Here is a 27,485-nt window from a genome sequence, read left to right as displayed (position 1 = left end):
ATGATTAAGAGTTACATGTATTATCTTCCCATAGAGGAATATAGACAGTTTAACCTTATTTATTCCCTTATGATTTCTCTTTCATGTTTACTTCTTTGTTTTTCCTGAATCTTATATTGAAAGTCAAATTTTCTATTCATGTCTGGTCTTTTGATCAGGAATGCTTGAAAACCCATCTATTTCATTAAATATCTATTTTCCCTCCCAAGGATTATATTCAATTTTGCTGCGTAAGTTATTCTTGGTTGTAATCCTAAGTCTTTTGCCCTCTGTAATATCAAATTCCAAGCCCTTTGCTTTTTTAATATGGTAGCTGCTAAATTCTGTAATCCTGACTGTGGCTCCATGGTATTTAAATGATTTCTTTCTGGTCGTTTGAAGTATTTTCTCATTGACCTGGAAACTCTGGAATTTTATTATAATATTCCTTGGAGTTTTGATTTTAGGATCCTTTTAAGAGGATTGTTGGCATATTTTTTTCAATTTCTATTTTAGCCTCTGGTTCTAAAATATCAGAGCAGTTTTGCTTTATAATTTCTCGAAATATGATTTCTAGGGCTCTTTTCTTTGATCATTGATTTCAGGTAGTCCAATAATTCTTAAATTGTCTCTCCTGATTATATTTTCCAGGTCAGTTGTTTTTCCACTGAGATATTTCACTTTTTCTTATATCATTTCATTCTTTTGACTTTGTTTTATTTTCTTGATGTCCCATGGAGTCATTAACTTCTACTTGGCAATTCTAATTTTTAAGGAATTATTTTCTTCATTAAGCTTTTGTACCTCTTTTTCTATTTGGGCAATTCTAATTTTTAAGGAATTATTTTCTTCATTAAGCTTTTGTACCTCTTTTTCTATTTGGCCAATTCTGCTTTTTAAGGTGCTATGTTCTTTAGTATTTTTCTGCCTCTTTTACTAAGCTGTTAATTGTCTTTTCCTAATTTTCTTTCATCATTCTCATTCCCTCTACTCCCCCAGTTTTTCCTCTACCACTCTTATTTGATTAAAAAAAATTTAGCCTTTCCAGGAATTCTTTTTGGACTTGTGTATAATTAAAAGGTTTTTCTGTTTGTTTGTTTTTTGCTTATAGCTGTTTTTACATTATTGTCTTCTGAATTTTTGTCTTGCTCTTCTTTTTCACTATAGTAGGTTTTTATAGTCAGGTTTTTGTTGTTGTTTGCTCATTTTCCCAGCTCATTTCTTGACTTTGAACTTTATGTTAAAGTTGGGCTCTGTTCCCAGGGTGTTTTTGGTACTGTTGTTTTAAGAGTTAGTTCTAAGGGTTTGAAAGTTTGAGATACTTCCAAAGTGGTGTGGTCTGGCTTGAAGTGTGGTGCTACTTTCTTGGTCTGTGCTCTGGTCCTTACCCAGGCAGGGTCCCTACTGTTGCAGCCACCTCCAAGGCCCACAGCTGATGTTGCTGCCTTGTGTGCTCTGGGCCGGCCTTTACCTCGGTATCACTGACCTCTCCTACTGACTTCCTAAGTTGTCTTGGGCTGGAAAAAATATCTCATCCTGACCTTTTGTTGGCTCTACTGCTCTAGAATTTGATTAGAGACATGATTTTAAAGTTGTTTCGAGGGGAATGTTAGGAGAACTTGGATTTCTCTAGTCTGCTATCACAGCTCCAACACACAATACAAGTTAATCTACATTAACATTTTTTCCATCACTTTGGATGGTAACTCTGAAGCGCCTCCAGTGGAGAAGCACCTTCAGTCCCTGGAAGTCTGTTTTTCTCCCCCTTACCTCTATGAATGCTTCTTTTCTGGATACTCCTCAACATTCTCACTGCAAACATCCTAATTTGGAGGCTCAATACCTCTACCCTAGCTCATTATAATAGCCTATTAATTGGGCTTCCTCAGTCTAGTCTTTTCTTCAATGCATCCTTCTTGTTCTTGCCATAGTTATTCTCCTAAGGTATCATTCAGATCATACCATTCCTATTCTCAAAAGCCCTCAAAGGCTCCCCATTGCCTATCAAATAAACTGCTTGTCCTGGCATTCAAGGTACTCACTCTGTTTGCCATCTACTTTTCTAGCCTATCTTGATTACTTATATAACATATCCTATTACAGTCAAATGTTTACTCACAAATTTCGGAGTTAAAAAAGACTTTAGTGTCCAATCCATTTCTGAAAAAAGATTTTCTCTTGCAATATATTAGACTAGTGGTCATTGACCTTAGCTTAAAGCCCTTTATAGAAGATTGTTGTGGGGCACGCCTTCTTCTGGCTTGTCTGGTGGTTTGGGTTTGGAATTGGAAGAAAATGAGACATTGGTCGATCACATAACCATAAACAAAAGGGAGTTTTACTTGGCTGTAGCATGGAAAAGATAGTCAGCACAATGCATTGACTCCTTTTGGGGCAGTGTCTCTGTCTCTGTCCTGTCCTGGGCATATGCACTAGTCATAAGTTTGTGTCAAGCATAAGGGAGGGATCTTTGTCTCCTCATTCACTGACTTTTGTCATGAAGCCATCAGGATGTCAATTGTAAGAATCTTAGTCCCCTAAACCAATTTGCCATTTTAGGGGAAAACTAGGCCATACCTAAGGCAGATAGGTGGTGCAGTGGATAGAGCTCTGGCCCTGGAATCAGGAAGACCTGAGTTCAAATCCAGCCTCAGACACTTACCAACTGTGTGACCCTGGGCAAGTCACTTAACCCTGTTTGCCTCCACTTGTAAAATGACCTGGAGAAGGAAATGGCAAACCACTCCAGTGTCTTTTCCAAGAAAACCCCAATTATGATCACAAAAAGTCAGACATGACTAAAACTACTGAACAACAATAGGGTAGAGTATCCAGTTCTTTAGTATATGTTATTTCTACCAGAAATTACCTCCTAAGGCATCCCATTCCAATTTTCCATAGCTCTATTTTTTTTCTATAGCTATTCTATATTCTATAGCTGAATAGAAATATATTCTATTCTATAGCTGAAGTTTGTGTTTGCATTGAGCATAAATTTGTCCCTCCATAACTTCAAACCTCTTGGTTCCAGTTATGCCCTCTAGGGCCAAAAAAACAAATTCAGTCACCCTTTCACATGACAGCTCTTTGAATACTCAAAAACTGCTTACCTACCCCACCCCCACCCCATCCTGATTCTTATCTTTATTCCTGTCTCCAGACCTTTATTTTAAGATCTTATTACTTTTTGCCCAGAATATTACAAGTCTCCTAAATGATCTCCCTGCAGGCATAGTCTCCTCCTGCTTCCATTTATCCTCTATAACTGCCAGAATGACTTTCTAAAACAACTCTGCAAATATCATCCTTCTGCCTCACCCACCATCCCATTAGGTTGATTCATGACTGGGCTGGGTCACTCGGGCAGCTCTTCCACAGAACCTTCCCCTTACTGTGCTTGGCCGCTGCTGCTACTGGCTCTGATTCTTGCTCAGGTGACTTTGGAAGGTTTCTTTGATCTTTTGAAGCTCAAAGGGTCATAACCTGATTCATTCTACCTCTGATGTTCCTTTGCTGGAGATCAGGCAAGAACGATACACAACAGAGACAGTGGCAACATCCTCTCATCATCAGGCAGCTGCCAGGTGGATGGGAGGGTCCAACGGAAGGCTTCCTCTCTCTCTTACTCGAGGTTCTACAACAGTTTTTGCCTCTCTGGACACCGGGGGAGAGACGGCTCCTCTGTTCAGGCCTCTTAGGTCCACCCTGAGTTCTTGACAAGAAACAGTCACCTGCTCTGAAAGGGCCTTCCATCATTCACTTCCAGAAACAGGTTTCTCCAAATTCCTCATGAGTTGGCACGTGAGTTGGCAGAGTATATTTCACATGTTCCAAAGACGGGGCTTTCATTAATGGGCCAGTCTTCTTGGTAACACTTAGACACTCTCAATGCTTCTCAATCTTATCTTTACCTGTTCTGTTTCTGGTGGGCAGATGTTCCACTCCAGCCAAACCAGGCTACTCACTATACCTTCTTGCTTTTTCATTTGTGGTTGTTCAGTTGTATCTGAGGACTCCGTGACCATAGCACACCACCACTGTCCCATAGCAAGGATACATTTCCTTCTCCAGAGGCAAACAGGAGTTGAGTGAGGTCACTTAGCTAGTAAGTATCTGAGGCCCGGCACTCTATCCGCCTAGCCATCTAGCTGCCTCTATGCTCTTCTTTTCCTCTTTCTTCTCTGCTAGTCAACTTTTTCTGCAAGCCCCAGCCCACTTGCTGCATAAAACCTTTTTTAATGAATGACCTCAGAAATGACATTTCCTACTCTGAACTCTTAGAGTGCTTATTAAGTGTACGACTTAATTTTGCTTACTATAGACTATCTTGTATTATTGATGATCCTTTTATGAGTCCTATCTCCCCATCTGGATTTTAAATCCCTGAAGGGGTCAGGACTCTTCTCTTTTTATGTCTAGCATTTGGTGCTGTCTAGATGAGACCCCCAATTCATATTGCTGTTGTTGCTAATTATGAAAGCAATGAGCAATGAACGTGAAAATGAACTTGTTTTATTTGTGAGGATATGAAAAAATAAATTTATATGTATTTAAAAACTCTTTAGTTTTTCCTCCTTCTGATATGCTTTCCTTGCCTTTTCTTTTCTTCTTTGTGAAATTTACAGAATTTAAGAACAGGTTTCATGGTGACAAAATCAAAGTTGTAGGCTTCTGGCAGGCCTTGGTGGACAGTCTGGTTGAATAGTTTCCACTGGAAGACAGGAAGGCCATCATCCACTGTGGGACCACTGATGGCATAGGCTGTGAACTGGGATGCCAAAAACACATCTGCCACCTACAAGGAACAAAGTAGGAACATTTGGAAAAATCATTTGGAAAAATGCTGAACATGTATATCCGTCTTCATTTCTAAATTGAAAAGGAAGGGGAGGGAAAAGGAAATTGCCTATGTATATCCACTGAGCTAAACAAAACAAAATACACTGTAGATACAACATAGGAAGGATAAGAGTAGTAGAGATGTCCAAAAATTCACAGGAGACCCAGCCTAAGAAAAGAGGCAGCAATAAAACCCATGATTCAGATATTTGTACAGAAAGTATAAAATACACATGAAGAATGGGTAGCGAGCAAGGATAACTATAGATTTTAATGCGATGAGGAAATCTGACTTCATGTGTGTGTGTGTGTGTGTGTGTCACTGAGACTTCCTGGGATGGGACTCATGATTGGACTACGGTTCTGGAAGGAACAAGATGCAGAAACACAGTATGTTAAGATAGACTCTTGCAAACAATCGAGGAAGAGGGCTGGTAGTGAAAAGCATCTTGAGGCAGAAATAAGTGTCAACAGAGTGTAACACAGACCACTGGAATCAAAATGGGTGAGGTTTTTGGGAAATAGATCTCAAGCTGGGCAAAGAGACATAACAATGATGGGGGCTTCAATTATGTAGATCTCCGCTGGAGTTCTCTCTTTGTCCAAAGCAAATCAGCTAGCAACTTCTTGACTCTCCTTAAAGATAATTTTATCCTTAAAAGGGTGAAGGAATTAATAAGGAATACTGATTTTTCTGGATTTGATTATCGCCAATAGTGTTGAAATTATGGGAATCTTGGAGCAAACCACCATTCTGTCTTAGAATCCGTACTAGAGAAGGGGAGAATGAAGCATAAATTGACATTTATCTTAGATTTTGGAAAACCATGTATAATACTTACCAGTGTTTGCCTGATACTGATTCTTTTCCCTCACCTGTAATGTGGGACAAGTCTAGACTCCCCCACTTTCCCTCCAGAAAAGGAGACAAAGATGTCTCTGGGACTTGATTAGTCTGACTTTCCTAAGGCACCTGGTCACCAAAGAGCATAAGAAGTCCACTTAGCATCTAGGCTTCTCAGACTTGGTGGATTTCTGATGACCGTGTACATTGCCATGTTCTTTACCGTGTCCTGCCCTAATGACCTGATGCATTCCAATGAGGAGACAAGGGGGAGCTCGGAGAAGCCATTGTATCTTTGTTGCATTATGTTAGGACAAAGTAAGCCTCTTTAATAATTGTTCAATGACTTGAGAGCACCTCATTTTGTCTCAGCAGCGAACCTGAACTGAAAGGCTGCTGACATAAGAGCTACCTCCAAGATGATAGACAAAAAGAAAGAGTTTTGGGGTTTTGCGTTTGTTTTGTTTTTATTAAGCTCTTACTACATGTCCCAGGCACTATACTAAGCATCATGGAAACAAACGAAGCAAACAAGAGTCCCTACCCTCAAGGAGCATACTTTTTTTGGGGGGCAGGATAATTGGGGTTAAGTGACTTGTCCAAGGTCACACAGCTAGTACGTGTCCAGTGTCTGAGGTCAGATTTGAACTCAGGTCTTCCTGACTCCAGGGCCGGTGCTCTACTCATCTACTCACTGTGCCACCTAGCTGCCCTAAGGAGCATACTTTCTAATGGGTAAAGACAACCCATAAAGGAAACTAGAAGGAGGAGTGAGGAATAGACGTATGGCAAGGAAGATGCGTGCATGGAGCAAAGCTGCTGGGGAGGAGGAAAAGTGCAAAGGGTGAGGGGTGAAGCCAGGAGTAAAGTGAGCATCGACTGAGCACCTCCAAAGCATTTAATAAGTATTTATGAGAGAGAGGGAGCGAGAGAGACAGAGACAGAGAGAGACAGAGACAGAGACAGAAAGACAGAGAAAGAGAGGGACAGAGAGAGAGAAAGAGAGAGAGAGAGATGGAGACAGAGAGAGAGGGAGGGAGAAAGGGATAGGTGGGGGGACAGAGAGAGAGAGACTGACAGAGACAGAAGGAGGAGAGAGAGAACACACCCGAAAATTAAGTTTCCTCTACTTGTTAGAATTCTCTCTCTCTCTCTCTCACTAGCTGTGTGACACTGGGCCAGTCACTTAACCCTGTTTTGCCTTAGTTTCCTCATCTGTAAAAGGAGCTAGAGTAGGAAATGGCAAACTACTCCAGTAGCTTTGCCAAGAAAACCCCAAATGAGGTCATGAAGAATCAGAAATGAATGAATAAGGGAACAACAACAAAGCTCAGATTCCAACACCTGATAGAATCTAGCGTGACCCAGGACTGCCCCCCTTGAGGGGGAAATACTTAATGACCAACTAAATTAGAAGGGTCCTTCTGAAAACCTTAAGGAGTGTTTTGTTTGTCCAAGTACTGCTGCCCATTAATCCTGACTACTCGTTTTGTCTCACAGAATCTGACAATTTGAGAGAAAGATCAAGTTGATCAGACAGACTAAAATATATTTACATGTGTTTCTATTTATGTCCCTATCTGTAGCTGCCATATGTATTATACCAAGCAACAGCTAGAAGGCACCATCGTGCACAGCGTGCTGGGCCAGGAGTCAGGAAGACCTGAGTTTAAATCTGACCTTAGATACTTACGGAGATTTTCGTCCTGCCACTGGACTACAATGACTCAAGAAGAGAGAGTGAGGCTGATGACTGTGCAACTCTGCTTCACTTAAATCTAATTCACGCACAGGTCAAGATGTCATCCTGCGATGTCACTGGTCCTCTTCAAAAAACGAAGGATGAATAACAAGAACAAGCCGTGTGACCCTGGGCAAGTCCCTTAATCGCTATCTGCCTCAGTTTCTTCAACTGTGAAATGGGGATAATAATAAAAACTACCTCTCAGGGTTGTTGTGAAGATCAAATAAGACAATATTTGTAAAAGTGCTTAGTAGAGTGTGTGCACGGTAGATGGCAGGCACTATATAAATGCTTATTTCCCCCCTTCCCTCCCTGTTTATGGTATAAGGTTAAATCTATGAGTTATTTCTATAATGTCATTTCATCTACCCTGTCTGGGAATAAGTAAATTTTAGTCACACTGGCCTATTTGCAGTCCTATTTGGGAAACAACCAGAAGTGTTCTGAAAGCACACAGGCTGACCCATTGTCCTGGTGAGAGGGTCATATTCTTCACTCTTGTCTTAAGCATTGAAAAGCAGACCAAGCCTGAGACCACTGGCACCAGCTAGTGAGCAGAAGCTCAAGTGTTCTCAGCATCTCTGGGAGTTCCACGAATGAACCTTGTGGCTCTCTAGCCAGGGTATCCAGCTGGCACCCAAATGCCAAGTCTGGTGTTCTTCCCATCCTGGTTATCACAGGCTTATCTAGAAGTCAACTTGTCCTGTGCTGAGGTCATGGGCATGGTCATTAGAATGGTCATGAAAGTGAGACAGTCTAGACAAACAGCTGGCTAGGACTTCAAAAAATTCAGGAAGGCGGCAATTAGTCCTCCAGGTATCCTGTCATTCAGGCTAGCCAAACATCAATGTCTAGAACCAAGTTCCCTTGGTCATTTTGTTTTCTTTTAAAATAAGCTACAAGTTTAATAAAATGTATAATATAGAACTCCATTATTTGGTGATTTGGAACATAGGATAAAATTCTCCCCTTTCCCCACAGGACCTAGAGTTTCTTTTGCTCATTTACTTCTGTATGATGAGATATAATAGATTATATTGGCCTGTGAGTATGGAGCCCTGGGTCCTAGCCCAGGTCTTTTGATTTTAAGAAGCTCAATGCTTTTTACATTCTACGGCTACAAATTTACTTTCAGCCATGTCCTCCCACTTTGAGGGGCATTGAGATCGAAGGCCAGATTCCCTAGATAAGTGAAGATTGAAACAGGCTCCTGTGGATCAGCAAGCTTTGAGGACAGATTCACCACTATTCAGGGTAGGTTCTGATGAAACATCCAATGGAGAGGAATCAGAGGAGCTTTTAGAGCAGAACACAGTGTACAGCAGAAAAGGATAGCATTTCATACATATCTACTACATATCTTATACAAGGGGAAATGGCATATCAGGCTAAAATTGTCAAATGAAGATCCATGTGTGTGTATGTGTGTATACATAAATGTATACATATACACACATATAAAAACAAACTGTGTATATGTACATGTATATATTACATATGTGTTTATATGCATATATTCAAATGCAAATACATACATATGTTTACATACATACATGGGTATGTGTACATATGGGACAACTAGGTGTTGCTACGGATAAAGTGCCAGGCTAGGAATCTAGAAGTCGTCTTCATGAGTTCAAATCTGGCCTCAGACACTTATAGGTGTGTGGCCCTGCACATGTCACTTAACCCTATTTGCCTCAGTTTCCTCATCTGTCAAATGACCTGGAGAAGGAAATAGCCAACCATTGCAGTATCTTTGCCAAAAAAGCCCCAAACTGGGGTCATGAAAAGTTGGACATAACCGAAAACTACTGAAAACACTCTCTCTCCATACATACATACATACACATACACGTGTGTATGTGTGTTTGTGTTCCTGACTACTCAATTTGGCTCATGAAATCTGACAATTGAGGAGAAATGTCAATGCTGTCAGTATTTATGCGTGTTTCTATTTAAATCCATATCTGTAGCTGCTGTGTATGTTCTAAAGGCAGCTGGTGGTACAGTGGATAGTATACCAGGCTTCACACGTATGCACACATGTACATAGGTACATACATTCAGACCTAGTATAATCAATAGGCTTTTGGTTGTTTGAGTTCAGGGTTGCCAGCAACAAAATGTATTTTCATTATTATGTATGTGTGTCTATCTGTTTTTTCAGTAAAACAGGGATCAAGCCTAAGAGAAATGAAAGACAGTTTTAAAGTTTTTTTTTCCCCTCTTACAAAAATAGGAAGGGGGTGGGGAACCTCTGGGGTAGTTTTGCAGCTTTTAGTTTGGCCTTAAGAATTGCTCCCTAAAAATGCTGTCCTTTTCACTTTTTTTTTCTCTCCAGCTTGGAGAAGAACTCTTAGAAAACAGTTGTGAGAAAAGGAGGTTTGTGTTGGATCATTTCAGTCATGTTGAACTCTCTGTGACCCTCCATTTGGGATTTTCTTGGCAAAGACACTGCAGTGGCTTGCCATTTCCTTCTCCAACTCATTTTACAGATGAGGAAACTGAGGCAAACACAGTTTAGTGACTTGTGCAGGGACACACAGCTAGTGAGTGACTGAGGTCACATTTGAACTCAGGTCCTCCTGACTCCAGGGTCAGTGCTGTATCCACTGTGCCACCTAGCTACCCCAGGCAAAGAAGGTACCTCAAGGCTAAAGCAAATATAATTCTTTTGAGAAAAAAGTAATATTTCTTCTTTTTTTGGCAGGAAGAGCTTGACTCGCCTGACCATAGCGTGCTAAGCTGAATGATTTGGCAGAATTAAATTGAGTTAAAAGCAAATTCAGCTAAAAGGCATTAGAAAGAAATAGAAGATTAGGTCAAACCATGCAGTTTCAGGTTCTTAAGTAACAAACCAACTTGGAACAAGTGGTTTTTGTGGCAGAAAGAAAGACTGTACTTGCAAACCTGAAAGTTTCACTTCTGATCAGCCAGTAGTATAAAGACTCTGGAATGAATTTGAGAAATTTTGCTAAAAGTATAGACCATGTGAAACCGAAAAGAAAGTTAGCAATTTAACTAAAGTGTACCAGAAAGAAAATGAAATTGGGAATCCACATAAAGACTGACATATTGTGACTCACAACAGAATCACTCTGGGTCAAAGAAGTCCCTTGGACAGCCAATATTTAAAGAAATCAATTCAGACAAATAGTGAAGCTGAAGCTTAAATAACTAATAAATAAATTGTAACAAATAAAAGTGAAGCTTAAATATTTTGGCCACACAATGAGAAGATGGGACTCATTGGCAAAGACCTTGATGTTAGGAAAGATTGAAGGCCAAAGGAGAAGGGAACTGTGAAGGATGGAATGGATAGATAGTGTCACTGAAGCAATGGACGTGAGCCTGGACAGACTTTGGGAGATGGTGGAGGGCGTGTTATTGGTCAATGGGATCATGGAGAGTTGGACACAATTGAACAACTGAACAACAACAAAAATCAGAGTTAGAAAAGAAGGTGTGTTTGTGTATGGAGCGGGGCGGGGGGGGAATCAGAAGAAATTTAAAGTGGTTTAAACTGGAGCTTGATTCTAAAAATGTTTTTAATTTTTCAGAAAACATCTAAGTGGTTCAATGAATAGAACACTGGACCCGGAATCAGGGAGACCTCTGTTCAAATCCAGCCGCAGACATTTACTAGATGTGTGATGCTGGGGCAAATTCCATAACCTTTGCCTTAGTTTCCTCATCTATAAAATGGGTGTGGTAATAGCACCTACCTCCCAGGTGAGGATCCAAGGAGTAAAGTGTTTTCAGGTAAAGAGCAGCTACAAAACAAGGCGGTTTTAGAGGGTCTGCCTTCCCAGGCACATGCCACTGACTACTTACTCCCACTCAAGGGACAGAAAAAGCAAAGGAATGAACATTTATGAATTATCTGCTATGTGCCAGACACTGTGCTAAAGTCCATGGTGCTGCCAGAAACAGAAACGTGAGCATTTCTCAGGAGGCACTTTACCTTTGTGTCATAACAACCTGCTGGCTGAGGTCTTTTTGAGCTCAGGTCCCCCCGGCAGCAGATGGTATTACAAGGATCTCCTTTGCTGTACGGATCCTTCTTATAATCTGAGAAAACAGAGAGAAGAGATTGAGAAGGTAAAAGGAATAAGACACATCATTTCTGGGCTCATTCCAACGGAAAGAGACCAGAGAAATTAGAAAAGCAGCTGAGAAGAACACATCTTCTCTCAAAATATTTTCTTGTTTTGAAAACAAATAATGTGGGGTCTTGGCCATTTTGTTCCCAAGAAATAGAGAATGGACAACAGATGATATATTCAACCAACTCACAGTCCTGGAGCTGGTCATGTGAAGCCGTTTTAAGATGTCTCTAGAGTACCCAGAATTTCAGGTACTCTGGAGACATCTTAAGAAGGTTTTGAAAAGTTTTGAAAAGATTAAAAGCTACCATCTTAAATTATTCCTTAGAGAAAAAGAAAGACAACTGTGACATCCATAGGGACATTTATCATTTTAGAGCATGAGTTTTTTAATTGTGGAGGTTGGGGGAGAATTCATGGCCATGGAATGGACAACACAGCCAATAGAAGTGCATGATCATTCAGGGAAGGTTGGATGTCTGCTAATCATTGGGGAATGTATCTTATGTGATTCACCAAATAATAGCCAGGTCAAGAAATGTCTGCTTACTGGTATAAGTGATTAAGTAGCTACTTAGAGAGGCAAAGAATTTCAGAGACAAAGGCTTTTACTCTGTGTTGTTGAATCAGAATCTCAGAATTGGTTTTGAAAAACAATCCTTCAACATTGGTCCGTAAATCTGTTGCTGCACACTCCTATCCATGTGGTACTCCACCAAGCTATCAGCAATGGAGTAATAAACTGAAAAAGGATTACAATCTAAAACTACCATCCTAGCTTTTACAGGTAGCTTCTCCCAACTCCTCTTCATTCTAGTGCCTGTTAAAGGAAACCAGAAAAGGCAGTAAGCAGAAATGAGGAGGGGGAGCATTCCAGGTATGAAAATTCCCAGAACCAAGACATGGAGTGTCTTATTCATGGAACAGCAAGGAGGCCAGAACCACCATTACCAGTACCAGTAGCAATGGCAGGGAGTCCAATTGGGGGTTATTACAATAGTCCAGGTAAGAGATGATGAGAGCCTGAATTAGGATGTTGGTTGTGAGTGAAGAGAAAGGGATGTACATGTGAAATGTTGAGAAGGTATGAGCAGTAATAGTGATGGAGACCTAATAGAGCTTCCCCCAGCCCCAATATTCTAACTTCATTATGGGCCCACTGTACCTACCGAGCCATCTGGCCCCCTCCCCCCCATCAATGCTTTAACTTATGCCTCACTGCTCACTAGAACAACAGGCCTGTCCCTGAACTCTTAGTTCCCACAGAAACAGCAGGTGTGTGCATGTGACAGAAACCCAGCAGTGTCCCCAGACCCTTTCTCACTGCAATCACAATCATATCATCCATTTAGCCCAAGACAGGACCACAATACCTAACCATCCATCTTGACCAGACAGGACCACAATAGCTGGCCAATTGGAGGGCAGCATGACCAGAATGCTTGACCACCAAACTGTAGAAGGGGCCCACCCTATGATAGCACCTGCACAGTTCCAGTGAGGCTAGGACCCCTCCTCCATTACCTAATCCCTTAACAAACTTCTTCCTCCTTTTTAATATTAATCATATTCCTATATTTTATGTAAATTTTGATTGTGTAATCAGCATCTTTACCCTATAAAAATCCATCTTGCTTTCTCTGAAGCTGCTGGTTCCTCTTGGAACTTAGCTGGCTTCATGAGAGGCGTCAATCTCAATAAATACCTATAGAGGGGGTCTGACTCTGAATTCTTTGAGATGGTTCCACCACAACACGTCATGAAACCCCAACAGTTTTTGGTCCTAGGTGTCCTCAACAGTAGGACAAGGGAGCAAGGGATTTGAGAGTTGAGGGTACTATAGAGTTGAATTAGTTTACAAGGGAGTTGAGATTGGCAAAGGAACCTGGGTAACTATTTAGGAGGGGATGGATTAGATTGTCATTGGGGGAAAAAGAGAATAGGTTTGGGATAAGCAAGGATAAGGAGATGGAATAATAGAAAATTATGTTAGGATTAAAGAATTTTGGAGTTGTGAACACGGAAATGAAACACTTGCAGGTGATGGTAAGATTAAGGGTACTGTAGATAAGGCATAAGTGGCTGAGCTCTAGTTCCCCTGGAAGCAGATGGTATTATAAGCACCTCCTTTGCTTTAGGGATACTTCTTATAATCTAAGAAAACAGAAAAAGGGGATTGAGCAAGTAAGAAAACTAAGAGGAACCATTATCCACAGTGGGGTTTCTGGGCTCATTTCAAGGGAAAGAGACCAGAGAAATTAGAAAAGCACCTGAGAAGAACATATTCTTCTCTTAAAATATATTCTTGTTTGGAAAACCAATATGGCATCTTGGTCATTCTATTCCACGAAATGGAGAATGGGCAAACCTTTGCCTCTGTAAATAGCTACTTAATCACTTATACCAGCCATCTGATCCAACATGCCTGGTTGACCATATGCATTTCCATATGAAGGCAAGAAGGAACCAGTGCTGTACCTTTGTTGAGTATCCTTTCCAAGCTATTGTTAAATAAACTTCTTTCTGGCAAATGTTGAATAGTCTGCAAGTGTCTTGTTTCTTTACAATCCCCAAAATGAACTACTGGACCAGCCCAGGTCAGTCCCTGCCCATAAGATGGTGATTCTCTGTATATAGCTAAGGTAGAGCGGAGGAGAAACTTATGGGAGGCAAGTGGATTGAGGAACTGGGAAATATGGATATTTGAGGAACATCAACATGTGCATTGAAGTGCACCAATGATAGGGGGAGAGGGAACACACATTAAGTTGTAGGAGTAAATATGATGGAGGAACCAATGATTATAACAAGCATGTGAACTTTGGTGATTTGAAAAGATAGTAAAGCCATCAACAGAAATAAAGGAGTTCAGAAAAGGGTCAGGTTTGGAGGAGAAAAAAATAATGACTTCTGTTTGAGGTTTGTTAAGTTTGAGAGGCCCATAGTATATCTAGTTTGAGATAGCCAAGAGGCAGTTGGTGACATGGGACTACAGATCATGAGAGATTAGGTCTGGATCAGTATAATTGATCTGCATAATTGATGTGATAATTAGACAGATAGGTGAGTTGTTGAGGTCACCAAGAATGAGTGCAGAGGGATTTAATGGATAGAGCTGTGGACTTGCAGTCAGGAAGACTTGTGTTCAAATCTCATCTCAGACACTAAGCGATGAAAGTAACCCTGGGCAAATCTCAGTTCCCTCATTTGTTGGACTCAGTGACCTCTAACATCCCCTCTAACTCTATCATCTTATGGTCATATGAGTATAGAGAGAGAGGAGGGCTCAGGACAGATTCGTAGGGGACACCCACAGTTAAGAGACATGTGAATGAAGATTGACCAAGACTAACAGGAAAACTAACAGAGAGGAGAAAGTATCTAGGAGTAGAGGGTGGTCAGTAAGACCAAATGCTACAGAGAGATGAAGAATGATAAAAATAGAAAAATATTAATTTTTGTAAATTTGTTTTCTCGGAAAAGTGAATTTATCACTGAAAAGACAACTAAACATGTCTAATAGGGTTTTTTTCCGGCTGTAAGTATACTTTTTTTGTTGTTAAATACCTTTTAAAATTATTTTTTAAAATCTCACAACCTCTGAAACTTCTGTTCTCTTATAAAAGAGAGTGAAATTTCACTTGTCTCAGATGTATTAGGTACTATGCTACCTGTACCCTGGATGAAGTGTTGTGTCACAGAGTCTTCCACAATGAACACGTAATTTAAGGATGGTTCTCATGACTCACACACAGGAGGATGAAAGTGTTTAAAAATAAGGTTCTGAAGAGAAGGGCATTACATACTGTTATACCGCATGATCTTCTTCATGGATTCTATGTCCGTCACTTTTCCCTGGTCCCGGCGGAAGATTTTGGCTCTTGGAGCTAGGTCGTAAGAGTAACCCAAGCCGAATTTCTGAACCATCGTTGGGTAGCCACTCAAATTGTAAGTCCTCTTATGGAAAGGAATGTTGTAGGATGGCCAATATCCTGAGTAGAGGCAGAGTTGAGATTGACAATGGGGAGAAGAGTTGGAGGGAAGAAGAGAAAGAAAAAAGGAGAGAGAGGAAGAAGAGAAGTTATTTGTTGTAATTCATTTTGATAATGGGAAAAGTTACAATGACATTATGCTGGGACACAAATTGGCCTCTCTTCTTTGAGGAAGGTCTCCAAGTAAATGGATCTCTAGATTTACTTAAAAGGTGAAGCATTAGAACCCATGTTTTATTTTAAGACTAGTTTTTAACCAATTATCTTTTTAAAAGATTTTTAATGCTTTTCATTTTTAAAATATCACTGTCATTTCTTAATTGTTACTACCCCATAGAAAATATCTTTGTGACAAAGAAAAACAGTTAAAAGAACAAATCTACACATTGACCATGTCTGACAGTATATGCACTATTATGCATCCATAATATGCCATCTTTCTTCTTTTCTAGAAAGAGTCCATTTAATCTGCAGTCCTCAGGAATTAAGATAATTACATTAATCTAAATCCTGATGTCTTTTAGTTCAACCAAAGATCTTAAAGCAACTTATAGACTAGGAAATAAATATTCTGGGGCTGATAATACTACAATAATATTCACAATTGGGTGGAATTCTCCCAAAAGACAGATGGCTTTGAATGCCCCTCTGGCAGAATTTAGGTGCCAATGTGTCCAAAAAAAAAGGTTATTCAATGGCATGGCCACAAAAAAATAGCATAGCTCTAATTCCTTAGAATCTTAAAGTTTTCCTAACCTCAAGTTGTATCTGGTAATGGGATTCAAACCCAGTTATGTTACCAAAACTGATAGAAAAGGAACAGGCCCTGTTCCTTAGGGCCCTGGCCCTAAGCAGAACCAACATGCTGGTTGAGTTGGGATAGGAAGTGACATCATGAACAGGCACTTAACTTATTGTGAAAGGAAAGAATATCTTGTAGTCTGGTAGGTAATAACCATTGGGATCTAGATTGGGTGATAAATTTGGAGTGAAGATTCAAGGAAGAAAGGTTACTACATGATGGCAGTAGAGGAAGAGTCTGGAAGTGGCAACGGGGAGCAAGGAATACTCTAACTCACATATAAGAGAAGGGGAAAAGGGTATGAGAAAAAAAAAAGTACAACCAGTATTAGAAAGGATGGCCAGGGATGCAGTGTCTTCCAAGGGGAGTCAGGTCCCAGTAAATGCCAAAAGATAGAAGGTGCATGAAAGGAAGAGGTCTAAAATGAAAGGAAGTTTGCTAATTATAGACTAAATAGAGATCCAGAATAAATATAGTCTAATATAACCTAATTAAAGGCTAAATACAGATATTTACTAATTACAGACTAAATAGAGATCCAGAATAAATGTAGACAAAATAATCTAATGATAGGCTAAATATAGATATTTGCTAATTATAGACTAAATAGAAATCCAGAAAAAAAATATAGTGTAATATAATCTAATTATAGACTAAATATAGTTATTTGATAATTATAGACTAAATAGAGATCCAGAAAACATAGTGGAAGGGATGGGCAGATGTTGAATGTGACACTGTGGGAACAGGCTTCGGATGGGAACAAGGGAAGGAGCAGCAAGCATTAGGCAGGGAGGTTCAGTATCACTAATGAAAAGAGCAAAAGAAAGGGCTGGGAGTACAGTAAACACTGGGAAAGGTGGGCTTTCAGCAACAGATGACTAAGGAATAATTTTTCAATCCATCTGTTTTATAAAACTCTCACTTCTCCAATTTAGATACTAATTTCCATAGTTCCCCTGAGTATTACTTGTTCCATTTGACATCTGGGGAAACTAAGAACCAGTGAGGTTTTAAGTGACTTAACCAGAAATATTGGAGGACATGCTAATCTTAGAGGGGTATAAGAAATTACAAGTGACTAATTACAAGGTCACAATCTCAAACTGTAGGAATGCAGAGTGGATCTCAGCACTGTACAATCAGTTTATGGTAACCTAGTCTAATTTTTTCCAGTCTGACTAGTAAAAGCCGAGTACATACCTTTCCTGAGAACGTCAGTTTGGTCTGAGAATTCCACGAGCGTGGGGATTTGCTCCACAATGAAGAGTGTCTCATTGGCAAGACTGTCATTTAACTTCACTTTTTTCAGATCAAGGATCATGTACTGGTTGTTATAAGTGCCTGAGATGGGGGAAAACATGGAGGAGTAACTTAGGCCTGCCATTATCCCGAAACAAAAGATATGCATACATTGTGATACTAAAGCAAAATGGTCTTACTTGACTGGAAGGTCATTTATAAGGTCACTTACCAGAGTTGTATCTTGAAAAGATATTTGCCCACCTCTTGCCACCATCTGCCATCATATTGGCAATCCGGACCCTTTGCCAGGCCAAAAGAGACTCCGGCACCACCTGTTTTAGCAGGGTATAGTTAAATACGGTGTTGGTGGTCTGCAGCATGACCAAACCACTGCTGAGAATATAAAAATCGTCCAGAGATTCCAAGAAACCTACAGAAAAATAAACAGTATAGAATCATCTTTATTTTGCCAGGTTGTACAGCCATAGAACACTATACATAAGTTAAATGCCAGTTACTTAACATTAACTGTATTCAGGGGTGTGCTGTAACCAGCTTGAACAAGCTTAAGTGAGATTACTGAATTTTCAGTTTGAACATTTACACCGCAGAAATTGGCAAATGCTACAAATCAGGGCTTGATTTATCATTCTGTTGTTGTCCAAACTTGAGAAAATGATGGAGAAAATGTGAGTAATGCAAACTGAACTTAAAAGTGTGTCATTTATACATCCCTGCCCCCCTCCAAAGCTGATTGTTAAACATTTATGAACATAACCCTGGATGAAGGGATCTGGTGCGTTTAGTGGGCAGATGTGTAGGTCTCCCCTTTCCCTTTTGCCCTTGACAGACCTCTTGTCAGCTATTTGGCACAGGGAGGAGAGACACATTACAGTCAGCAGGAGGCTGGCATGTGGGCAAGTCATATAAAGTTTGGGGAATCAGATTTCTTAGGTTTTCAGCAGCACAGCCTGAGCTTCTCTGCCAATAATGATGGGGAGTGGTACAAAGACAAGATAAGAACCAAGAGCTAAGATGTGTAAGCTGCCAATGCACTTTGTGGGGATCATTACTGCTGAGAATTCCAGAATGCCAGGGCCTATTAGCTGTCATGGAGTGCGGAGGAAAGGTGAGCAGGGACAGGGAAACAGACCTTTGTTCTCTCACTGACTCTGCTTTCCTGTATGAACTCTAAGGTCTATCTAGGATAAGGGTCCAGGATATACCTCTCCCCTCAGCTCTCCCCTCCCCTTTCTGAAACTACTTCCATGACCTGAAGGTAATCATACACAGTTGTAAGAGGAGACCAGAAGATTGTGGGGATGAAAGTCCTAGGCAAGAATGCCTGATTTATTTCTTTTCCATTTTTCTCTATGTAATAAACTTAGTGGCCATAGAACATTTGATCTGAATCTAATGAACATGGCTGGTTATGACTAAGAAAAAGAAGATTCCAGGCATGGAGTGATGAGGTAGCAAGTCATAGGTCTTTCATATTTTAATAAGGTTTTTTTTCTTAGAACTGCACTTTTATTTTTATTTTTTAAAATTAATTTATTTACTTTTAGTTTTTAACATTCACTTCCGTAAGATTTTGAGTTTTAAATTTTCTCCCCCTCCCTTTCCTTCCCCTTCCCCAAGATGGTATGCAATCTGATACAAGCTCTACATATACATTCATATTAAACATAGTTTCACTTTAGTCATGATTTGACTTAGAATGTGAATAGAACTAATGGGAGGAACCACAAGAAAGAAGAAACAAAACAAAACAACAAAAGAAAAGGAGAACAAGTAGTGTGCTTCCATCTACATTCAGAGTCCAAAGTGCTTTCTCTGCATGTGGATAGCATTTTGCATCATAAGTCTTCTGGAGTTGTCTTAGATCCTTGCATTGCTGAGAAGAGCTAAGTCTGTCAAAGCCAGTCATCACACAATGTGGCTGTTACCGTATATAATGTTCTCCTGGTTCTGCTCACTTCACTCAGCATTAGTTTATATTAGTCTTTCCAGGTTTTCCCCAAATCTGTCTGCTCATCATTTCTTATAGCGCAATAGTATTCCATTACATTCATATACCATAACTTGTTTAGCCACTCCCCAATTGATGGGCATCCCCTCAACTTCCAATTCTTGACCACAACAAAAAGAACTGCTATAAATATTTTTGTACATGCGGGTCCTTCTCCCGTTTTTATGATCTCTTTGGGATACATATTTTAATAATCTTGAGCAATATTTTATATCAATTCCTAGACTAAAATTTAAAACTGCTTGCTTAGTTCTTTGTTGCATTCACAGCAGTAGGAACAAGAATGTGGAAATGCCCTCTAGTGGCTAGTGCAAATATTACAGCCTCTTATTTTGGCAATGTTCTTTCGCAGAAATACTGGTGGAACCACTGGGCTGGTGGCTGTAGTATATCACCATCTGGTGGATGAATTACATATTACAGCATCGCCTTTGTTGATTAAATGAAATCCTTTCTATGCAGACTTAAGGGTGGCACATGAGCTGCTGGCATTACTATGGTGCCTCAAGTGTGGAAAGGACTCGATTATCACCCTGGAGTAGATGATTCTCAGATGTGTTTATCCAGCCCTCACCTCTCACCTGGCTGCCAGTCTCAGATCTCCAACTACCTATTGAACATTTAATGCTCTAGAATTAGCTGTCCTCTAGAAATCTTAATCTCAATATATCCAAACCTGAACTCATCATCTTTCACCACAAGCCCTTCCCTTTTCCTAATTACTAAAGAGGACACCAGCATCTTCCCAGTCATCCGGACTCACAATGTGGGCATTATCTTCAACTCCTCACTCCCCTACTCAATCTGTTGCCAAGTCCTATTAACTATAATCTTCTTAACAACTCTTAGACACGTCCCCTTCTTTTCCCTGTATATACTCGCTTCTCTCCTCCAACACTGCCGATTTCCTGGTTCAGGCCTCTTTATCTTATGCATAGATTTTTGCTGCTGCTTCCTAATTGGTCTCCCTGCCTAAATAAGGTCTCTATCCATCCTCTATTCAGCTGACAAAGGGAGGGCTTCTTAAAGGGCAGGTCTGACCACGTCACCCATCTATTTAATAAATTATGGTGGTTTCCAACTACTTCTAGGATAAAATATAAACTACAGAATAAAATACAAAATCCTCTGTTTGATTCTGTTGGTAGAGTTGTAGCCACATGATCTAGCCACCACAGAATTCAATTTGGAATTATGTTTAAAATGTTATTAAAATGTCCGTATTGATAAATCAACAAGGACTTATTAAGTACGTAGAGGCAAATGTAGCACATTGGAAAGACTTTGGAATCAAAGAAGCTTAAATCCTAGATCTACCCCTCATCACCCGTGGGATCTTGCCAAGTCACTTAACTTCTATGGGACTCAGTTTTCTCATCTATAAAATGAGGCAGGAAGGGGAAAGGGTGGACTACATGGATGTAGTAAATTACCTTCCAGTTCTAAGTCTATGGTCCTACATGCCAGGTATCATGTTGGGTGCTGGCAAAGAAAAATGATCCCTGCCTTCAAGGAGTTTATATTCGATTGCAGGAGATAATGTACGCATATAGTTATGTACAAAATAAATAAGTTATATACATAATAAAGTCAAGATAATTTTGAGAGGGAAGACTTTAGCAGCTGTGGGGTCACACAGAAGGTGATGCTTGACCTGAGTTTTGAAAGAAACCAGGGACTCTAAGAGGTAGAGAGTGAAAAAGGAGTGCATTCCTGGCAAGGGAGAAGGGTGGTGCAAAGTCATGGAGGCAGGAGATAGTGTTGTTTATGAGGAACGGTAAGACCACCTGGTAGGCTGCACTATAGAGTCTGCGAAGAAGAGTAATATAAAATAAACCTGCAAAGGTAGGTTGAGACCAGATTGTTTAGGGCTTTAAATGCCATACTGAGGAACTGGTATTTGTTCCTAATGGTAACAGGAAGCCACTGGAGTTTACTGAGTAGGACAATGATATGATCAGATGTGTATTGGAAAAAGCTCTGTTCTGGACAGGTGAAGAGCAGAATGGCTTGAGGCAATGAGCTCAATTAGGAGGCTAGTGCAAGCATCAGGACAAAAGGTAATGAGGGCCTCAACAAAGGTAATGGTGATATGAGTGGAGGGAAAAAGATGTGTGGTGGAGGTCGAGTTGACAAGACTTGGCAACTGACTCAAATGTATGATGAGTGAAAGTGAAGAGTGGAGGGTGACTCCAAGATGAAGATGCCCTTGAAAGAAATATGGAACTTCCAGAGAAGGGTTGGTTTGGCTTCTCTCTGGGACAAGCTGAGATGCCTATGGCACATCAGGTCAAAATGTCTAACCGACAGATGTGAGACTAGGGCTCAGGAGAAAATCATCTCTAATGAGATGATAATTAACCCTATGGGAGATAGTCTCACTAAATGAGAGTGTAGAGATAAGAGAGCTCTACATATGGAATACAGAGTATAGAGCCATGGGGTACCACCCCCAGCTAAGGGTGGAATGTGGATGTCTGTTGATCCAGGCATATACCCCAAGGAGTTCAGAGACAGAAAGAAAAGGTCCCATATATACTAAAATACTCATTCATTTACATTTTTCGGTGGTATCAAAGAACTGGAAACAAAATAGGTATTCATCAGTTGGGAAAAATGTGGTATATGAATGTTATAGAATATTATTGAGAAAGGACAACGATGAAGAACTGATACAGTGTGAAGTAAGCAGAACTAGGAAAACAATAGTCACAATTAAGACAAAGATGTTAATGGAAAAAAAACACCCAACAATAAAATAAAACTGAACACCATGTAATTATAATGATGAAGCTGGCTCTTCCCTGGAGAACAGTCTAGAATGTATTCAACACTGTATTAATTGTACTAAGACATGCAAAGTATTTCGACATGGTCCCTAGCCTCAAGGAATTGGCAAGTCAGTTGGGAGGCCAAAATGAAAAGACACGAACCAATGAGAAGCAGCATGGAGTAGGGGACAGATCTAGGGTCATGAAGATTTAGGTTTCAGGCCTGCCTATGACACGTACTAGTTCTATGACTCTGGATAAGACATTTATCTTCTCAGTGGCTGAGGAAGCTCTCCAAGACTGGAAGTCACAGGAGTTACTGATTTGCATCGGTTAAGAGAATTTTTCACTTAGGGAGTTGCCCACATTGATGAAATCACAGATCTATTACACCCTTTCGTCCCACCCCCGCAAGTATGAAAGGTACTATGCTAAGTAGCAATATTTGTCCTTGGGGCAACACAAGCTGCATCCAGGTCAAATGGCATAGAATATTAGCACTCGATCTGGGACACTGGGCCCTGGGCTGCTGGGAGGTCATTAGAGGATGGGACTGGACCACAGAAGGATTCGTTTGAGGTTAAGAAGTGGACCATTTGTTAACTTCCTCTTTTAACTTCTTACTAACTAGGTGCTAACCTCGGTTCTTTTTTCTGTGGAAGGAGTACTGGTGTTTTCAGTGCTCTGGGGCAAAGCCCTGACAGCCCTACCCTAGTTATGAGCTTTGGTTCTAGGCACTGGTGAGTGATTCAAAGACAAAAACAAAATCTTATCCTCCAGAAGCTTATATTCTATGAGGAAAATGCAACACTATAAGCAAAATATAAGGAAAGGAGTGAAGGAAGCTAGGGAGAAAACAGAGGGCTATGGGAAAATTTGAGGAAGACTCTTACCAGCTGGGAAAAATGAGGAGTTACCACCTAAGTTGAGCCTTGAAGGTTCTCTAACTAAGGTTCTTTGAAGACAAGGACTATGTCTTGTTTTTCTTCTGCAGTATGAACGAATGGCAGTTGAAAAAAATTGTTAAGCTAGAGTCAGGAAGACATGAGTTCAAAATCCTGTCTCAGACACTTACTAGCTGTGTGACCCTGGGCAAGTCACTTAACCTCCATTTGCCTCAGTTTCCTTATCTGTAAAATGGGGATTAATAATAGCACCTACCTTGCAGAGTTGTAAGGCTCAAATGAGTTAATTTTTGCAAAATACTTAGTACAGTGCCTGGTGTGTGTGTGTGTATATATATATAGCAAGCACTATATAAATGTTGTTGTGGTCTTTGCTATCATTATTATGAATATGCCAAGCATGGGCGTTATAAATACAAATGCAAAACAGTCTCTTCTGCCCTCAGGGACCTTACATTCTAACAGATGACACCTAGAGGGGAATGTGTTTTGGTCTGAGAAGTCACAGGGATAGTGAGGGAGCTGATTGACACATCCCTTCTGGGAACCATGTCAACATAAAGCATTACAGTTACATTGAGCACTGTTGAAGAGACAGAGTTATGGGAGCTGACTCTTAGGATAGAATTTGTTTTAGCAGACCTGTGATTTCACTGGCACCAGGAGCTACTGAGGAAGAAAATCTCTCAATGAAGATCTGTGCTCACTCTATAACTTAAGGTGTAGGAGAGAGAGATGCCTGGGAGTAAGGGTGGGGGGTGGGGTGGGCAGAATGAGAGGATGCTCCTCCCTGGAGATGAAAAGATGTAATTAAAAGAAATTTTTAACAAAGTCAGCTAAGCAAATGTGGTCTCTGCATAGGAAGACATTAGAGAGAGAGAGATAATAACAGTATTAGCACAATATAGTTATGTAGCTTACCTGTTTCACCCCCATTTTACAGATGAGAGTACTGAGGCTCAGAGAGATGAAATAGAAGGGCACAAAGGGCTAGTACCAGAGCCAGGATTTGAACTCAGGTCTCTTCTAACTCCAAGGTCATTACACTTTCCACTCTGCCTGTACACTAGCACATACCCTTCTTTTCCTTCTACTTCATTCCTCCTAAATTCATGCCTATATAACTGAATTGGCCTATGGGGGCCACCCCAGGAAGTGTATGCCTAGAACTCTCCTGAAAATCTCTGGGGACCACAGGGACACGGTAACTCAGCATTCATTCACACTGGAGATAAAAAAACACCCTGGCTGCTTCTGGCCATGTGGTGGCTCAGAGTGGAAAGATGTGGGCAAGGTAGTTAAGTGGCACAGTGGATTTAATGCTGGGCTGGAAGTTGAGATAACTTAAGTTCAGATCTAGCCTCAGACACAAGCCGTGTGACCTTGGGCAAGTCATTTAAAACAAAGTTTGCCTTAGTTTCCCCATCTATAAGATGGGCAGAATGATAGCACCTACCTCTCAGGGTTGTTGTGAGAAGCAAACGATAGGATATTTGTAAAGCCCTTAGCACAGCACCCGGCACATAGTGGGCATTTAATAATAAATGCTTCCTTGCTAGTGCTGCGGTTTAGTCTCTGCCCACCCAGGGACGCCAAAAACTGTTGTGGTTTTACGAGGTGTTGTGGTGGAACCCTCTCAAAGTATTCAGAGTCAGACCACCTCTCATCCAAGTACAGGCATTTATTGCGACTGATGCCTCTCGTGAAGTGGGCTAAGTTCTAAGAGGAACCAGCAACTTCAGAGAAAGCAAGATGGATTTTTATAGGGGCAAGATGGGTTTTTATAGGGTCAAGATGCAATTGCATAACAGAAATCATGAATATTAAAAAGGCAGTAGGGGTCTGTTAAGGGATTAGGTCATAGGGAGGGGTCCCAGCCACAGTGGAACTGCACATGTGATGACCCACAATACATACAGTAAAACCCCATTTGGGGGGTATATATGTATGATAATGATATTATAATAAGCCTCTCTATGTCATAAGTTCACTCTAGGTCAGTTCTTTACTATTACTGCGCGGGTGCCTACTTAGGGAAAGTCCCTTCTGTTGTTTTGGGGTCCACATCCTGCTTGGGCATCCTGATGGTGCTGCTTTCTGATTGGCTGAGTATTGTGGTCCTGTCTGAGACTGGATGGATGTGGTTGTGGTTGAGTGCATGGACATACCTGCTATTTCTGTGGGAAATATAAGGAATGGGTCTGGGGGCAGTGGCTAGCTAGAGGCAGTGGCTGGGATCCCATCACATGGACACACCTTCTGTTCTGTGAGAAATATGAGTTCATGGACACACCTGTTGTTCTAGTGGGCCATGAGACACGTATAAAGAAGTTAGGATATTGAGTCTGGGGTGGGGTGGTGGCTAGGTAGGGGCAGTGGGTCTGCTGTTCAATGGGGTCTATAAGGAAGTTAGAATACTGGGGCTGGAGGCAGCTTTAGTAGGATTCCATCACTGTGAAATGACAAAGTGGTGCCCTCACTGGTTGCTGAACCAGAGAAGGCAATGATACTGTGCACCTTTTTAAAGAAGAGAAAAATTTTGACTTGGTCTCTGTGCTTGTACTTCCCAGTGCTGGGGACATTTAGTTCTGCTATAATGTAATTTATATCACCTAAAAATCACCATATGATGCAAAATCAAGCAATAAAAGCCACAGGGCTTATGGGGAAAATGGGGTTGGGGCACATCATTCAAAAACTTTGTCAGGGACATGTGAAAAAAAGATATGAACCTAATAAAGCATTAGTACAGTTTTATGCATGTTAAATGATTACAAATATACAAATACTATAATAAATAGTGGAGGCATCCGTTGTGGTCCACCCACAACTCCTACTGTACAGAAGGTATAAAACAAATATAACACTTTACCTGGAAGAAGGCCTGAAGTTTGTGGAAATGAAAGGTTTGTAGATTGTGAGTTATTATGAAGTGGCATAGTTTTCTGTATTCTTGAGGTTTCTCACAGACAAAATTGTACATAAACAAACTCAAAAGTTGTGTTATGCTCAAATTGCTCCCTAACATATCAATTGCATTGGAACACACATTTTCACATTTTCAAAGGAAGTGTTATAGCTGAACTGACAGAGACTGTCTCTGGCCTCTCTGTGAGGGAGTTGGTGGATATAGGCTGTGTTCTCCCTCATTCCCATTCCCATGTAGACCACGGACTCCATTAGGTGAGCTCAGGCTTGGGCCTCTGGCAGCATTTCCTGCACTGTGTTTCCTTTCTTGAGTAAATGATCAAATATCAGCTTCAAGATGGATGTGACTAGATTTAGATGTGACCTTGTGGTCTGAAGATGCTGGGTCAAATACATGGTGCTGACTGTCAGCAAGGGAAACTTCAGGATCAGAGAAGCCGAGCACCGACAAAGAGCTTTGCCCAAGCCCGGCCAGTATTACTAGCAGAGGAACATTGGGAGCCAAGGTGAAATGCAAAATGCCTAATCCTAGAAGCTGTTTATGAAACTTTGGATGACATTTAAATAGCAGCTTGTCAAGATATTTTAACAGTAGTTGTGAGTTAAATAAATGAATGCTGTTTTAAATTGTATCATTTTGTGCTTACAAGTCTTTCGTGATTTAGCATTTCTTTTGTGGTAAGAAATAAATACTTGTCCCAACCTGATTCCCATTATACACTGAATACCTTTTTTCTCTTTGACTTGGGGAAGAGGCAGACATAAGCCAATAACCTCAGCTTTAAATAATTTGTTCTCAAGGCAAAGGGGTAGGAGGTTAAAGAGCAGATGAATGTGAAGAAAGAGAGCCTAACCCTCCTCTTATCTCCCCCTACCCCCAAGAAAGAACCTAGTCTGGACCTCATGCCTGCATCTAGAAAAGATGGACCGCTTAAAGAGAGGGAGTGGGCATAGCGAGGGAGGTGGAGGGGCCTAGCCCCTTAGGACAAGCAATATTTCTTTAATATTACATATTCATATATATTAAAGGCAACTTGGTCTCATCAAACTACAAAAGCACTTAACTAGCATATACCATATGTGAACTATATATGAGTAATGGGGTAAGTGAATTTGATGTTCATTGAAGAAAGTGAGTCATTAGGAGGTACAAATTCTGACAGGGTGGGGCTCAGGGAAATCATCTTACACCCAGTTAGTCATCAATAGTTTGGAAGGGGAGATGGGATTTTTGGAGCTATTTGAAAGAAGGGAGGAGAGATCATTAGAAGATGAGAGGGTATAGTGTTCTAAAT

General features: G+C 40.6%; 1 protein-coding gene across 2 annotated transcripts in view; it reads right to left on the bottom strand.

Annotated features, from left to right (window-relative positions):
• Positions 1–4,469: 4,469 nt before the first annotated feature.
• Positions 4,470–27,485, bottom strand: part of PLBD1 (phospholipase B domain containing 1) — an 80,461-nt gene continuing 57,445 nt past the window's right edge. For both annotated transcript variants that reach the window (XM_036762099.1, XM_036762100.1), the window contains exons 7-11: positions 17,784–17,984; positions 17,513–17,653; positions 15,322–15,507; positions 11,374–11,480; positions 4,470–4,774 (exon numbers count right to left, since the gene is read on the bottom strand). In XM_036762099.1, the coding sequence (XP_036617994.1) occupies positions 4,541–4,774; positions 11,374–11,480; positions 15,322–15,507; positions 17,513–17,653; positions 17,784–17,984 (869 nt within the window). In that variant the 3' untranslated portion in view covers positions 4,470–4,540. The remainder of the gene's footprint in view (positions 4,775–11,373; positions 11,481–15,321; positions 15,508–17,512; positions 17,654–17,783; positions 17,985–27,485) is intronic.

The sequence above is a fragment of the Trichosurus vulpecula genome, chromosome 5, assembly GCF_011100635.1.
Source record: "Trichosurus vulpecula isolate mTriVul1 chromosome 5, mTriVul1.pri, whole genome shotgun sequence".
In the NCBI taxonomy this organism is placed as follows: Eukaryota; Metazoa; Chordata; class Mammalia; order Diprotodontia; family Phalangeridae; genus Trichosurus; species Trichosurus vulpecula.
Note: the sequence above shows the minus strand (reverse complement) of the source record. Positions and strands in the feature narration are given on the sequence as shown.